At 47.7% G+C, this 16,445-nt stretch overlaps 1 protein-coding gene across 1 annotated transcript in view; it reads left to right on the top strand.

Moving 5' to 3' along the window:
• Positions 1 to 300: 300 nt before the first annotated feature.
• Positions 301 to 16,445, top strand: part of Anxa2 (annexin A2) — a 40,538-nt gene continuing 24,393 nt past the window's right edge. Inside the window, exons 1-3 of the mRNA XM_005347678.3 lie at positions 301 to 347; positions 12,208 to 12,267; positions 16,204 to 16,303. Of these exons, the coding sequence (XP_005347735.1) occupies positions 12,220 to 12,267; positions 16,204 to 16,303 (148 nt within the window). The 5' untranslated portion in view covers positions 301 to 347; positions 12,208 to 12,219. The remainder of the gene's footprint in view (positions 348 to 12,207; positions 12,268 to 16,203; positions 16,304 to 16,445) is intronic.

The following is a 16,445-nucleotide window of genomic DNA, read 5'->3' as shown; positions in this document are numbered from 1 at the left end:
CTAAAAGCCTAGAAGCAAAAGAAGAAGTGAATTGGGCAAGTCTGCGGAAATCTTAATTACCCAGGCCAGCCTGAGCCTTGGGTCCTGTACCCTAGGAGTAAGGGGGATCCAGGGGGTGGAGACTTGATGGGCCTGCGGAGGTGGTGGGGCTGTCACGTAGGGCAGGGCAGGGCCTGGGCAGCGTTCCAAGGAGGGTGAATCACCCGGAGCAGGGTGGGAACAGGCCTGGGAGGGGAGGGGAGGCGGGGCCTTACGCAGGGAGGATGGGGCGGGTATAAAAGCCCCACCCAGCCCAGCCGGGCCGCTCGGCTTCTGGGGAGGCTCTCAACGCTAGGCGCCCGGCCCAGGTAAGTGGGGTGCGGCTCGGTCGCCCGCTATGGCCTCGGGGTTGCGGTGTTGAACGGGAAGCAGACAGGCTCCGGCAATGGGGACCCTGGGAGGCACGGAGAAGGACCCACCCCACTGGGCGATCTGCGGGTCCTACAGTAGAGTTGCAAAGTGTCCCGCGTGGGGTCGTGACACGTCTCTTTGCATACCAAGCCTGGGGGGTGTAGGGCAGAGGTGGGGGGGACCGTGATTCCCCCCGAGGTCCTCTGGGAAGCGGGGAGACCCTGTGTGGGGCGGAGAGTCGGGGGGTGCGGCATTCCAGACGTGCTAGGTGCCAACGGGGGACTGGGTGTGGCCGCCGGGGAGCCTGCGGCCCAGCGGTGAAGTCTGTGGACTTTTCCCCTCCGCTTTCTGCACTGCGTTCTCTCACTCTGAACCATGACTCCTGCAATTTCAGGTGAATTTCCTTGCAGCTGACAAACGTACTTTTGTGAAGTCGGGGTACAGGGGAGGGGGGAACCTGAACTTCAAGTCTTGAGTATCGTGTTCTCCTTTACCGATAAAACAATCTCATCTCAGTCTTTGTCACAAACTCTAGATTGTCTGGTAGGAGAGCGACCTCAGATTTCATTCTTTCTGTGGAGTTTGCCACTCTCTGGAACGCGTGCAGAAGGAAGCGTCCCCGGGTGGTTCCGTAGGGAAAGTTGCCTCGACTGCACTGATGCCACCATGAGTCAACTGACAGGATCTATAGAAAAGGGCGTGGCTCCTGGGCTGCAGGTTCCAATGCTGGCCCGGAGGGCTGTGGTTCCAAACGTTTCTTTATCTATAAAAGTGGTTTCCGAACTCTTGTTCTTAGCGCCACCCACACTGAGTTATTGAAGGTTTCCGAAAACAAGTTCATTCAAAAATAGATAGTAAAGCGCACTGAAAACACAGCGTCGTGCAAATGAAAAAAACAAACAAACAAACAAACAAAACCCCTGCTAGTTGAGACATAGCGGTAATCTCCACACTCAGGAGACTGAGGCAGCAAGGTCCTGAGTGTGAATCCAGCTGAGCTACACAGTGAGACCACTGTCTCAAAAAACCCAGAAGCTGATGATCTAGCTCATTTGTAGAGCGCCCTAGTAGGCTACACAAGATCCGGTCTTCATTCTCAGAACCGGAAAGAGTTACTCATTTGTGTAGTCATTTGCCATACTCAGCCTCAGCCCTTAACAACAACCGTAAACTCTCGGGATCCAAGGTCCTCGACCCGTAAACTCAGGGACGTTACTAGGTGAGTCCACAACTTGACTGGGGAAGCCACTCCCCTGCCACTCCCTCAAGGAGCCTAGGCAGTTGGGATGCTCAACTTACTAGACCTGGATGGAGGTGGGGGTTCCTTGGACTTCCCACAGGGCAGGGAACCCTGATTGCTCTTCGGGCTGAGGGGGGGGGGGACTTAATTGGGGGAAGGGAGGGAAATAGGAGGCGGTGGCGGGGAAGAGACAGAAATCGTTAATAAATAAATAAAAAATAAATAAATAAAAAAAAGAACTCTGTAGAAGGTGTTTGGAATCCCAAACTAGCATTCAAAAAAGAAAAGAATTTACTTTGCCCTGTATCTGAGTGCTGCCTAGTGGCAGGGGAGCAGGATACAAGATGGGTAGGCAGAAGGCGAGGGGTGGTCTGTGGATAGGAAGACTAAGTCACTGGTGTCGTTTTCAGGTTTTTTTTCTCCTTCGTTTTGATGATAGTCTTGATTAAATCGTGTTAATTGAAAACGTGTGTCTGCCTCTTCTCCGATTTTTTTTTTTCCCCTGCTTGTCCCCTTGCCGTGTTCCGTTGGCTTTGGAGACTCATGCCGTCCTTCTCCACACCCACTTCCTCCTCATTTCAGCAGCGCCCTGCCGAAACTTGTGGATCTGAGTCAGGGAACTTGGAGATGGCAGATGAGACCAGGGCAGAGCCCTGTCTCTTTTCACTGGGTCCACAGCTTACCCAGGGGGTTCTCTAGAAGTGCCCATGGCCTCGGCTGCGGCAGGGGCAACCCCCTAGGCACATCTTTCTGTTGAGGGTTTCCTGTTTGGTGTGGTAGAGTTCAGGAAGTTTTACTAACGCTTACAGCTTTAGCTGAGAGCTTGGGTTTGGACTGGTGTCTCAATGTTTCACATCCTGTGTCTTTGAGCTATTAAAGCCCCTCTATTGATTAGCATTAGATATGCATGCAGTCTGGGCCATCAGCTTCCTGGCTAAGTTCTGATTTAAGTAGTTTTCCTGGCAAGGCAGGCACTCTTCTAAATTGCTATTGATTTCTGAGGACTGTGGTTTCTCCCTGCGACTTTGGGCCTGGATTAATATGTGTGAGGGCTGATGGGAACTTTTGCTTTAACTCTTGGCTTGGGCAAAGTGCAGGGACCTGTTTCATCGGGGGAGAGTGGGTATATTACAAAAGGAATCCCAGGCACTATGGGCTGTTTTAAATGTCCATTTGTCTTATAAACAAACTGTCTGTTAGGTGCCCACTGTGTCTCAGTCCCAATTATGGTACTGAGGACACAGCAGCGAACTAGACACACATCTACATGCGTGTGCATTCTCTGTGCGCTTGTACACAGACACACACACACACACACACACACACACACACCTTGCTTTTGAGATTTTGAATCTATTGGGGAAAGAGAAAAAGATAAGTGAAGGAGTTGTAGAGATAGCAATTGGATTTGACATTTTCTGTTTTCCTAAACTAATATCTCCTCGCCAACCCGGCTGGGTCTCCCTTCCCCACTTGTACACAGCTGTTTCTCAGACCTGGACATGGAGCTGAGCTCATCCCAAAGAAGTGTCTAAATCAATGGCTTAAACCTGTGAGCCTTGAGTAGAAGCTGACTCTTTTTCTGTACCTACAATTAATCCCCCAAGTTACACCCTCCTCTGGCTGTGGGCCTGCCACCAGAGAGGAAATTCCAGTCCTTAACAGAAATTCTTTCCACCCACTTGCAGTCTGGCATGGGTTTCCTTTTGTTTCGAGAGGCAGCCCCCATCCATGTCGTTGAGGGGACTGGTGATTCTGGGTGGTTCCACTGACGTGATCTCCAGATGTTCCCTAATGGGTGCACATTGACGCTTTTAAGTCATCTGAGCTCAGATCTTCTTAGGGTATCCATTTGCAGCATCCAAGCTGTCTGAGTTCAAATCCCAGACTTGAAGTGGACACTGTAACCCCAGGGAGTGACCATGACACAGAACCGTTTGTACGTGCCCTTTGTCTCCTGGCCACACCCAGAGGACACTCACAGCTCAGAGGAGTTACAAGGTTCTCACAGCTATCTCTCTCAGGTTTCCTCTTTGCTGCCTGGCTCTCTGCTTGTTCCTGTGTGTGCTCTGGTTCCCATGTTGTCCTGTGGCAGAGCTAGGGCCATAGCATCCAGATAATGTGGAGATGGGGCTGGGTACCAGCTGCTTATCACCAATGGGCAGAAGCTGGCCTAACATCATCTGCCAGGCTGTCTGAAGATGTTCAGAGGCTGGGAATGGGAGCTCCCAAGTCTGAATGGGTGGAACTGGACCTGGATTTTTTTTTTTTTTTAAAACATTCAGTTTTAGGTAAAGAGGGGAAATTGAGAAAGGAGACTCTGTTGGAAAAGAACAACGTAGACTTAAACCAGAAAGAACCAGTGTGTGAACCATTCCAACTTGCCATCTAAGTGAGACTATAAGCTGTCAGACCTCTGAGTCAGGACAGAAAAGTAAGTCGTAAGTCCCATGGCTGGACGGTGTGGAAGATGTCCTCCAAACACTCTATTCTTGTATTTCACAAGTGCAGAAAAGGCGAGCAGGAGGTCTGGGCAAGGAGGGTGATTGATTGAGAAAGCTGCTCTCCTCTGTGATTCCCTAGAGCTTACAGTCTCTCTTAGATGCCCACTGATATTGAGTGCTCCTGGTAGAGGAGCAGGTAGTCCTGAGCATCTGAGAGAAGAGTCAGCGGTCTCGCCTGACTTAGGTGGAGAGAGAGCATGTGTGAGTGCGCGTTTGTGCGCCTGTGCGAAGACAGTATTGAAGATGGGTGGTGTGGCTCAGTGGGTAGAGTGCTTGCCAATGTATACAGGGCTCGGATTCCATCCTCAGCACCATATTAAAATCGGGAGGCAGGAGGATCCAAAGTTGAAGATTATCCTTGGCTAGAAAACTGACGCTAGGCTGTGCTAAATGAGAACCCTTGTCTAAAGACAAGAGAAGGGGAGGGAGGAGGGAGAGAGAGAGAGAGAAGAAACAACAGACTTAAACCAGGGAGAAGGTTCATAGTGTGGGGCAGTGTCTCAAACTTGGGCTTTTCTTGTTCTGGCAGCTGAGCCCAGTTGGAAGCCTACTATGTGGGCCATAAGACACTGAGATTGAATTATAGGTGCTCAGGCTGCATTTCCCAATTCCAAATGTGTCTCATGCCAAATGACATCATTCTTCCACTCTAGTCTCTCTCCACCCACTCCAAGTCTATCAGGAGGGCCTCCCAAAGCAAGAAGTGGCAGTATCTGTAGCTAGCAGACAAATATTGATTCAGATCCCACAGCCAGAGGGACAGGCTAGAGCAAGCGCTGCAGGGGCCTCTTGCTGAGGCCACGGGGCGGGCGGGTGGGCGGAATTCCAGGAATCCTGGGGCTTAACTTGGCCCTGTGAGTCAAACATTAATCAGAACCATAAAGCTAAGGGGAAAAGTATGCGCCTTCAAGAAGGTTCTGTTAACTAAAGATGATTTAGAGGTTTAGAGGGTGAGGTCCAGTGGGAACTCCCTTTCCCATCATTCTTGCTTTTTTTTATTATTATTTATTTAAAATCCTAGTGTGGTTTGTAGACCGTGGTGTCCAGGAACTACAATAAGAGAGCAAAGACTGTGGTGGGGAAAGCCAGTCCTCCACATTCCCACCCCCACCCATTCTGACTAAAAATCTAGGTTTGGAGTCATTCCCAACCCCATTGGTTCATCGTGGTTGCTAGGCATCTGTTTTGGGGTAACCCAACAACATGCTGTGTCTTGTTAAAGCTGGCCAAGTGGGTGTGTCTCTGAAAGTGCTGGGCTGGATTCCCTGCAGACCAGCCATGTCCCAACAAGCTCTGTGCAAATGAATATCTGGGCTTTCTGGAACTAGCACTTTTTAACTCAGCGAAGTGTATTTTTGCTGTTTAGAACATTGCCTGTGAAATCTTTCCTCGGAGTTTTTTGCAAACGATGTGTTTCACTTTTCTTTTACAGAATAAAGGTTAAAAACAACTTTATTTGTACTTTTTGGTCATTGCCATAACTTCGGGGTTTTTTTTTGAAGCAGAACAAGAAAATGTAATAAGATCTAGTTATTAGTTTTTATTTTTTTAAGACAAAACTACAAATTATTTGTAAAACAGACTATCTGTTTTATGTTACATGTAAATGACTCCACAGATTCCTTCACTGCCAACTTTGTCTCTTGAGAGCGTGGTGCCCGCAGGGTAAGTCTCACTGATTGTTTTCAAGGCCACGGGAGACAGTGTGTTCCCTTCATTTAGGGAGGCGCTGGGGCAGTCCCTGTTTTCCCACCACTGTCAGGTGCTACTTCAGACTGGCTGAAGGAGGGTATGGCTTTCAGAGTCTCCTTGGATTGGACTGGTTTGTTTTCTTAAACAGAAACACCTGCCTGAGAAAGAGCCCTTTTCTCAGTGGTGCCAGGGCCCAGCCCACCATGGGAGCCAAGGCCCTGGCATAGAGTGTTCTCATCAACAGATGGCTTACCTGATAGTTCTTTCTGCTATGCAGGCTGAAACTAGTTGGTCAGCTGGGTGAGGCTGAGGTGCTTGAAAGAGAGATGCAAATCTGGGGAGCAGAGTGCCAAAAGAGAGGGTGGCTCTGCTCTTAAGGCACCCGAATTTTACATTGTGGGGTTAGGAGTTAGTTTAGTGAGGACCCTCTTACAGGCCATGTCGACTCATTTTTGTTTGATTGGTTTTTTTTTTTTTATTTCTTTCAAGCCAGGATCTCACACAGACCAGCCTAGCCTCAAACTCAGTGTGTAGCCAAGGATGAACTTCCCATCCTCCCACCTCCACCTCCTAAGAGCTAGGATTACAGTCATGCACTTTCACATGTGGCTTTTGGAGACCTGGTTTTAAGTCTTGTGTTTTGGTGAACAGGTAAATAGGAGTATTGCGTCTAATCACATCCCACCATTTCTGTAGCCAAACTTAACTTGGCAGCATTCATTCAGGTCCTTGGGTTTGGGGGTCACCGCATGGACATGGCTTCCTAACAAACCTGTCCCCTTGTTTTCCTGAGGTCCACTGGGGATGTGTCCCTCCCCGGTCCCCTACTCCCTCCACCCCTGACATGTTCCTCTGGCTGATGACTCACCCTTTCTGCCTACACATAGAGGCCTAAAGGTGAGGCCTAGACTGAGCCACTCTGCTTCCTTGATGGTTGCGACATAATAATCTCTCCATTGAAGGGGCACTGGGGCAAGGTCTAAAGAACCAAAGCAGAGAATTCAAAGGTCCCGGGTTGTAGCCCTCCCCTGCCGTGGACCGTGGGTAGTCTCTTAAGTGTCTCTTCTTGTATTTAGTTACTTGTCTGGTGGTTGTGACCAAATGCCTAAGGAGGAGCACCTAAAAGGACAAGGGGCCTATTAGAGCTTGCAGTTTAAGTGCACACAGTCCATACTAGCAGGGAAGGCATGGCGACAGGAGCCTGAGGAGACAGCTGGTCACATTGCACACACAGTCAGGAAGCAGAGAGAGAAGAATGCTAGCTCCCAGTATATGGTCTTTTGTTTTTAATGTAGCCCATGACAAAAGCTCCTGGCATGGGTCTTCCCATTTTAATGACTCTAAACTAGGAAATCCCTCACAGACACACCCGGGGCTGTGTTTCCATGGTAAATCTAAATCCACTCAAGTCAACGGCAAAGTTGTTCCTTCACAGTGGGAACCTGCGGCTGAGGATGCTGTATTCCTTACGCACAGTCTCGGTGCGCCCGTCCTCTGAGTCTGTGGGTGACCTGACCATTGCCAGAGTCTACAAGCCTCACCATCACTGCAGTGACCTTTTATGACCCCACAGCATACTGACCCATTCTCCTTAGTCAAACTAAAGTTTTAGCAATTGTGGTGAGAGGCAACACTCACTGTTTGTTCTAGCAACTAATCGACCCTATTCAGAGAAACTGCACAGCCAGAGGATTGGGTGAAGTGGAGAAGCAAAGGCTATATTTTATTTCCAAGCTAAAATAGGGTCGCCATTAAACTTGCATGAGCTAGGAAATATTTATGGATATGGGCACTTAGATATTGCTTGTCAGTCTCTATGACTTTGGGGTTATTATGATATTTTTGGTGCAGAAAGGTTGTGATATAAATGGGACTTCTACCAAAAACTGTTTCAAAGTGCATGTTTGGGGCCGGAGAGATGGCTGAGTGGTAAAGAGTGCTCGCTGTGCAATGAGAACCGGACTTCAAATCTCAGCCCAAAGGCAGCAAACCAGGTATCACAGCTCTGAAGGGGGCAGAAATAGGAGGACCTCTGGACTGCTGTCCTTCAGCTTGCTCCAGAAAGTACAAGCTTCAGGTGCCAGGAGAGAGACCCTACTTCAAGAGGAGACAATGGAGAGTGGTAGAGGAAGATCCCAGTGTCCTCTTCCCGATTCTCTGCTTGCACACAGATGCATGAACTTCTAGTACACCCGCATGCACATACAGCTACCTTAGAACACACACACACGCACACACACACAGTCTGTTTGTCACCTAGTTTGTGGAAATATGTATTCTTTATTTGTATAGGGGTCTGAGACTAGGTGGAGGAAATGCAGCAAAGTATCCTTCCAGCACTGAGTCATATGTAACTGTGTACTATTTCAAAGCTTTTCAAGTGGAGGGCACTCAGTACTAAATGAATAAGGAATTCCTGTCAAAAGGCTGCGGAGGGCTGTGTGGAATGGGGCTCTTCTGACCTTATTGGAGCACTACCAGCATAGTGGTGACTGGAGGAATGCACAGAGCGCCATGAGATACGGTGAAAGCTGGGTGCGGCAAAACACACCTGTAATCCCAGGCGAGAAGACTGGGAGTTTGAAGCCAGACTGGGCTACAGAGTGACATCCTGACTTTTTGTTCTCTCCATTGTATGGTGTGCATGTGTGTGTGTGTGTGTGTGTATGCAAGAGGGTGCAGGTATAGATATACATGTATGTGTGTGTATGCAAGAGGGTGCAGGTATAGATGCACATGCATGTGTGTGTGCATGCATGAGGGTACAGGTATAGATGCACATGTATATGTGTGTGCATGCATGAGGGTAAAGGTATAAATACACATGCATATGTGTGTGCATATATGAGGGTAAAGGTATAAATGCACATGCATATGTGTGTGCATGCATGAGGGTAGAGGTATAAATGCACATGCATGTGTGTGTGCATACATATGGAGTTCAGAGTCTGATGTCACTGTTTGTTTTCCACTTTCATTTACTGAGGCAGGATCTCCTGAAGAAGGAGCTCTCCCATGTAGCTAGACTAGTGAGCCATCTTACTCAGCGATTTCCTGTCTCTGCCACTGGGGCACTGAGATTACAGGTGGACTGTCACATCTACCTGACTTTTAGATGGGTGCTAGGGATCTAAACTCTGATCCTTACACCTGTGTGGCCAGAATTTTATCCACTGAGCATCTCCATGACACCCTGTTTTAAGGGGAATGGGGAGGTGCAAAGGGAGGGGGAGTGAGAAGGACAGGAGCCAGAGAGAAAGTAAACCAATTTGCTTGGAGAAAGCAGAGTCAAAGAGCACTTTAAGTACTAATTTTCTTTTTTGGTGGGGAATGAATAGAAGGAGCTGTGGCTTGGTCCTGATGCTAATCTTTGAAGGCCAGCGCTCAGCTCTTCTGGAGTGAGAGGAAACTCACTGGCCTTGATTTCTTTCTAACTATTTGGCAAGATCAGATGGTGGATTGAGTTGGTAGCAGTAGGGAGGACCAACTTGATGAAAGAACAGATGATTATAAATGCTGGCACAAAAAGCAAGATTTGTGGGGCTTCCAAAAAAAAGAATCCCTCTTATGTGTCCTCTGCTTATGTGTCGAGGCTGCAGGAGAAGATTGAACAGGAATGGAGGGTGTAAAGTGGTACATCAGATTGTCTTTGATCTGCACAGTACTGCGGGGAGGGCTGCATGTGGGCAACTGTCTGCAAAGCAGTGCTCAGAGCTGGGAAGACAGCTCCGAAGAACAACTCAATAAAATCTCGCTGTGTAGCTGAAATCGCCAGAACAGCAGAGCTGGGGATGAGTGAGCCTCACTGACTATCCATGGACTTGGAGCCACACGCACGTGGTAGTGGGCACAACTGTGCCACTTGGGTGGTCAGCTGGCACTTTTCATTTGTTTCGTTCTGCTTTGCATTTTAATTCCTTAGTCTGAAAGCCTGTGAGGCAGACGATAACTGCTCTTCAGTGCTCTGGAAACTCTCTGACCAAGTGAATCTGATGGGAGCCTTTGGCGGGTTTGGGCCCAGGTAGACTGGAGGGATGCTCGACCAAGGGAAAGGCTAATCTGTCTGAATAGGTGCAGGAAAGGCTTTGGGGCTGAGATTGAACTGTGGCCTTCTCTAATTCCTTTAGACCAGCACCCATATATAGAGTGCTAGTTTCCATACATTCTGTGTCTACATAGAATGTGAGGAGCATATGCAATCTTGAATTTCCTACTGGCCACATTAAACAACAACATAGGACCAGTGAGATGGTGGAGCAGGTAAAAGGCACTGGCCACCAAGCCTGAGGACCTGATTCAGTGCTTGGGACCCACATGATGGGAGGAGAGAGAGAGAATCAACCTCCATACGTATACCATAGCATGTGCACACACACACACACACACGCAAATATATAAATATAAAAATAGTAGTAGCAACAGGTGAAGACTGGAGACAACTTAGAGATGAAGAGCCCTTCTTGTTCTTACTGAGGACCTGAGTTTGGTTCCCAGCGCCCACTTCAATGGTTTTCAATTACATGAACTCTTGTTCCGGAGGGATCCTACAACCTCTTCACACCTCCATAGGCACCCAGTTACCACATGCATGTCTTGACAAGTTTGTGTGCACACACACACTGGTACACACACACACACACACAAATGCACACTACGCTCCACCTTTATATCTTCCCGACCTTGGCTGCCTCCATAGAACTGCCTCTTCTAGAATGCCCTGGAATCAGCCATGTGCAGCATTCCAGCCCAGCTCCTCTCCCTTAGTAATGTGCATTTAAAGTTCCTCTGCATCTGCCCTTGAGACTGAGGACTTCTTAGCGCTGAATAATAGTCCTTTCTAAGGGATGCACAGAAGTGTATGGACAGAGCAAGACTTTTTACCGTGGAGAATGACATGGGTGCACAGGGGACGTACAGGGGACACACGGGACACACAGGGGAGAAGAGGCACTGAGGGAGCTGAGGGAGTGGAGGTGTCACAAACATTTTTGATGACCTTTCTTTTGGTCTGGCTTAAAAGGCTTCAGGGAGGGGGAGAGGGCATGGTGAGCCTCTTGGCAAAGCAAAAGTACATCCTGACCACAAATAAAGGTGACTCTCTCTGCCTGAACTCCCACCTCCCACAGCCTAGAATTCACTTAGTTCAAAATATTCCCATAAGTTGGCACACGGCTCTGTCATAGACTGTCTTCAAAGCAGTTTTATGAAAGCATTTAGGCAAAGCGACCTCCTTGAAGAGAACAGAGAGCGTGATTCCTACAAGTACCAAGGGCACTGCCAGTACAAATGCTGTTGGCAAGCTTTTGGGGAGGTGGCTGGGTGCTGTTTTTCTTTGCGGTGATTATGCAGAATGACCTGTCTTGTCTCAGTAGAAATCACTCTTGGTGGTGGGAGCTGGGATTATGGGGCTATCAATTCCAACAGCCTAGTCCACAAATAGGGGAAGGCCATTCATCTTCCATTCATATGGCTCCCCGGCTGATACAATGTATTCCATGGGATATGATGACATTGCAACTGCTCTAAATCTGAAATGCAAGGTCAGCCCTCAACGAGATGCGTTTATGTCAGAAAGTTGGTCTATTTGCATTTATAAACAGTTTAATAACCTCGCTGCATGTGTGTGCATGAGTGTGAATATCCGTGTGCTTGGGTGCACTTGTGTGTGGAGGCCAGAGGTCACCATTAGGTGTCATTTCTCCTCTGGCAGTACCCAACTTGTTTTTTAGAGGCAAGAACTCTCATTGGCTTGAGCCTTGGCAATTAGGTTGAACTGGCTCACCACTGAGCCCCAGAGATCCACCTGTCTCCCAACCTTTTGGGGCTCCTTTAAGGTCCTTGTGCTCAGAAGGCAAGCATGTTATGTTTGAACCCATCACATAGCCCCAGTACCTCCTGAGTCTCACTGGAGGAAATGGTTGTGGGGCTCATATTAAAAGCTTTGTTTGGGATCAGGTCAACATGGAGTCACTGCTGATCCCAGCTCATGTCCCTCTTACTATATGAAGTCACTTGAGAGTGACACACAAGTAATGACAGTTTTGCTATGCTTATTGCTTTTGATGGACGAGCCCATCCTCTGTTGGAACGAGTGCTGTTTGCCACAGGAAGCTTTTAGGGTTTGCATTCACAGACCAGACCCACCAGATCCTGTGTCACCAGAGCAAGAGACAAACCAGTTTAGTAATCCATCCCCAACCTAAGGTACCTGTCTCTAAGCTTTCCTTTTCTCAATGCTAAGCTTGAGAATTGGCTGCTGGAGACAATACTCGCTTTACCAGCCTCTGACGCAACAGTCCAAGACCTTGGTGTGATGAGTTGCTGTGCTTCGGGGGAAAGAAAGCTTCCTTTATAAAGACTTCATATTATTTCTTTTTTCAGCTTTTTTTCAAAATGTCTACTGTCCACGAAATCCTGTGCAAGCTCAGCTTGGAGGGCGACGTGAGTATCTAATCTTTCACTTTGTATGATTTTGTAAATTGGACATCTGTTGAACTGTGCTACAGTCTCCCTGTATACACAAGGAAAATGGGGCCATAATTCAGCCATTATTAGGCATCTCCTCTGCATCCCAGTTCCTCATTGCTTTAACTGTTACAGTTTCATTTGAAATTAATGTCATGGCGCTAAAACCCTTTTTGGCATCGAATGGAACTTGGACAGCATCATTGAGAAGGAAATGGCTGGAATTGTGTTCTGTCAGATTTACTACATGAGTGGTGATTATTGCTTTGGTGATATGTGCGTTTTTAATGTCAAGCCTTGAGCTTTTATTTATCGTAAGCTTCAGCCTAGAATTCTTCAACTAGAATTGTCAACAAACAGTTCTAGTGTCTTTTAGGCTTCTTAGACTATCTGGAATATTCTTCTAGGCAATGCCTATGACTATTATTATTATTATTATTATTATTATTATTATTACCCCCTGAGTCCAATCAGTGCTGTGTATATGTGCAAGACTCATCCACTGGACTATGGATAGCCTACTAGTAACCACGTCCTCAAAGAAAAGTGATTCTCTCTCAAAGCAACCGCCAGCTACAGTACTTCATCAGCTAGGGTGGAGTCTTAGAAGCCTCTACTTTTCTGTTTAATCCAGCACTTGGGAAAGCTTTTCTACAAAATAAACCAGAAAGTCTCCTTTTTGCTGTTTGTTTGTTTTTGTTTTGTTTTTCGAGACAGGGCTTCTCTGCATAACCGCTCTGGCTATTCTGGAACTAGCTCTTGTAGGCCAGGCTGACTTCAAACTCAAGGAGATCCTTCTGCCTCTGCCTCCTGAATGCTCAGGTTAAAGGTGTGTGCCACCACCACCAGGCAACAAAGTATCTTTTTAAAGAGAATAATTATATAATGAATCAAAGGGCTTTGTTGTTGTCTTATTTTGTTTTTCTTTTGTCTATGAGGGAGCTCAGAAATAAAATTTGTCTTTTAAGAGTCACTCAAAAGACAGGTGACAGCTTGGGTCCTGTACACAAGCCCTTCTTTGTTGTCTGTGGCACCTGCTTTCCTAATGTGCAAATGAAGGGACCTGTTTGAACACAGACTATGTGGAATATTAAAGCCTTTTTGCTGTTTCCTCATTTAATTCTTTCCTTGTCTTGGAACTTGGCCTGCTGTTAGGGCTTAGACAAGTCTTGCTGTTATATAATTTGTTTCTCCAACAGATTTTATCAAATGCCTTTGATAATTAGATTGTTCTTGATAGTAAGTTTCAGGAGAAGTCGCTATGGATGTGGCCAGGTTGACAGAGTACAAGCCTAAACTTAGTTTACGTGAAGCCATAGGTTCGGTCCACAGCACTGCAGAAACCACCAGGCACGCACATCTTTAATCTCAGCCCTTGGGACATAGAGGCAGGAGGATTAAAATTTCTAAGTCATTCGTGGTTATATACCAAGTTTGAGGCTAGCCTGAGACCCTTAAAATAAAAGGTTTGTGAGAGCTACTCAGTCAGCTCTTGAAGCTAGTCTATCCTAGGAGTACATATGGAGAGACGGGGTGAAACTAGAAAATTTCCTATATTGCCCATTACTGTACGGGAAGGCAAGAGCACTTTTACCTAATAACTTAATTTTCAGACAAATGGATTTTGTAGACATTCTATTATCCCTTTCTTTATGTCTCTAGACTAAACACAAAGCCACGTCCACCTTTCTCCCACTCACTGATACAACGACAGCATATCACCTGACCAGTGAGCCATGTGTGATGTGGGTGTACGGTCGGCTGCCTGCCCCTGTCAATAAGTTACTGGTGGCCCTGTTAAGAATCAGAAGAGAATTTTTTTTTTTGTAGCTTCCTGCAAACTTTCTTCTGTAGCTACCAAGAACAAATACAGAAAATTTTTTAGAAAGCCCTTTGCTCTAAATTTCCTTTATGTAAGCTGGATCACTTCACCCATCTTCCCAGAGCATTCCCTGACCCGAGTCACTGGTGTCCAACCTACAACCCCACAGGCCATATGTACCCCAAGATTGGTATGGATGGGACCCACCATGAAATTATAAACTTACTTCAGATACTAGGGGGCATTATTTTATAACTCAGTCGTCTCATTTTTTTAGCATGAACTTTGTAGATAGTAATGTCATGCATGCCACGGGGCCCAGCATGCCTGAAAGTGGTGAAGTTAGACCAAGCAAACTCTGCTGATGGATGCATTTGTGCTTCAGAGTTATAGATGTGAGCCGGATTTACCATGCGGCCCCACTTAACAGGTGTCTGACCCTGAACTCAGAGTTCTAGCTTTTCCCGGGGGGACACTGGGAGTGTGGATCTCAGTGGCTTCCCTGTGTCACCCCACTAGTAAGGAAACCCAGAGGTGTGGGTGCTGGACTGGCTCAGGAGACCTGTGGGGGAGCAGATCATTGACCACACCACAGTCAGCAGCTCTGAGCTTGGTCATCGTCGTGTGTCACCATCACTCGGTGTATGTACCATGGAGGCTTGATGTGGGGCATTGCAGGCTGGAGAGCCGCTGTGTGTGTGGGGGGGGGGAGGGCGTTCAAGACCACCCACCAATCAAAACCGCATCACTTACACCCATTGTCTGCCCTTCCTTTTGGGGCAGGCTATCCTTCTGAAATAAACATTTCAGGAGAGGAGGGCAGTGAAATGCACAGAAGAGGATGGATAGATAAGCAGGCTGTTATCTTGGGGTGGCGGGGAGAGGCTCCCATCCATCAGCTCAGGAAAGTGGTAGACTCTGACAGGCATCCAAAGAGAAAGGACTTTAAAAGACAATGAGGGAAATGTGCCAGGCAGAGCAGTAGGCAAGGACATCCTGGCAAAGGCAGAGGGCAGCACTGAGTAGAAGGGAGAAGAACAGGAACTTGTCACACTAGAGAGGATGTGGGCCAGTCGGCACCAACCTCGGTGCCGCAAAGTAGCCACAGCACAGGCATGAAGAAAGTCCCTTCCCTTGCACAGCCCACAGAGGCATGGGGGGTGAGCATGGCTCATAAGTTTGTTTGTTTAATTGTTTTTATTCTGGGGTCCGGGCCTCATGTACCCCAGGCTAGCTTGAAACTTGCCATGTAGCTGAGAATAACATCCGATTCTCCTGCCTCTGCCTTCCCAGGGCTAGGATTACCATCCCTGCTCATATACTGCTGGGGATCAAACTCAGGACTTCATGCATTTGGGGCAAGCAATCTGCCAACTGAGCCACACTCCCAACTCCTGAGTCACTGTCTGAAGAGTTGGAACCTGGGCAGCACAGGCCTGTAGTAACGCGGGGCAGTGCACGCTCATCTTTCAGACATTTCTACAGTTTTAACTTAGTTCAAATTCTTGCTAGACCAGGTTCTTTCTCTTCAGAAACTTGAATAGATGCTGGTGTCAGATCCCTAGCTTGGTGCCCTACACTTTGAAGCTCTCGCTACGAGTAAAATGCAGAGTAGAAGCACCATACGGTCTAAACCAGCGGAGCCTTTGAAGAACAGCTCCTGTGGAAACAAGTGAAAATTTTCTCTTTTTTGATATGGCCTTGGGTCACTGAAACTGGCCTCAAACTCCTAATGCAGCTGAGGATGATTTTGAACTTCTGCTCCTCCTACCTCTATCTCCAGGGTGTTAGGATTATAGGTGTAGGCTGCCAAGCCCAGGTTATATGATGGTGGGAGAGGAAAGTCAGGGTCTGGTCTATGCTAGGCAAGTACTCCCAGTTGAGCTCCATCCCCAGTACCAAAATGAACCTAATATTAAAAAAAAAAAAAAGACGCCCGGAGTGTGGTAGCCTGTCAACACCCATTCATTTAGCACGAAAGTAGCTAGAATTATTAAGAGGAATGGGAGTGCGGAATCTGGGCTCAGGGTGTCCTTTCACTGAGAGGATCTGCAGTGTGTCATTGGAGTGTGTTTGTGTTCTCTTCTCAGCACTCCACACCCCCAAGTGCCTATGGGTCAGTCAAACCCTACACCAACTTTGATGCCGAGAGGGATGCTCTGAACATCGAGACGGCTGTCAAGACCAAAGGTAAGCCATGCCCCTGCCCTCTTCTTGTCAGGGTGACCTCCAACTCACAGGGTGGCCCGAGATCCCAGTTCCAGAGTATCAGATGCTCTCTGCAGGCACCACACTCCTGTGCACCCCCCTGCAGGCACCACACTCCTGTGCA

This window comes from Microtus ochrogaster, chromosome 5 (assembly GCF_000317375.1).
Source record: "Microtus ochrogaster isolate Prairie Vole_2 chromosome 5, MicOch1.0, whole genome shotgun sequence".
NCBI lineage: Eukaryota > Metazoa > Chordata > Mammalia > Rodentia > Cricetidae > Microtus > Microtus ochrogaster.
This window is presented reverse-complemented; position numbering and strand designations above follow the sequence as displayed.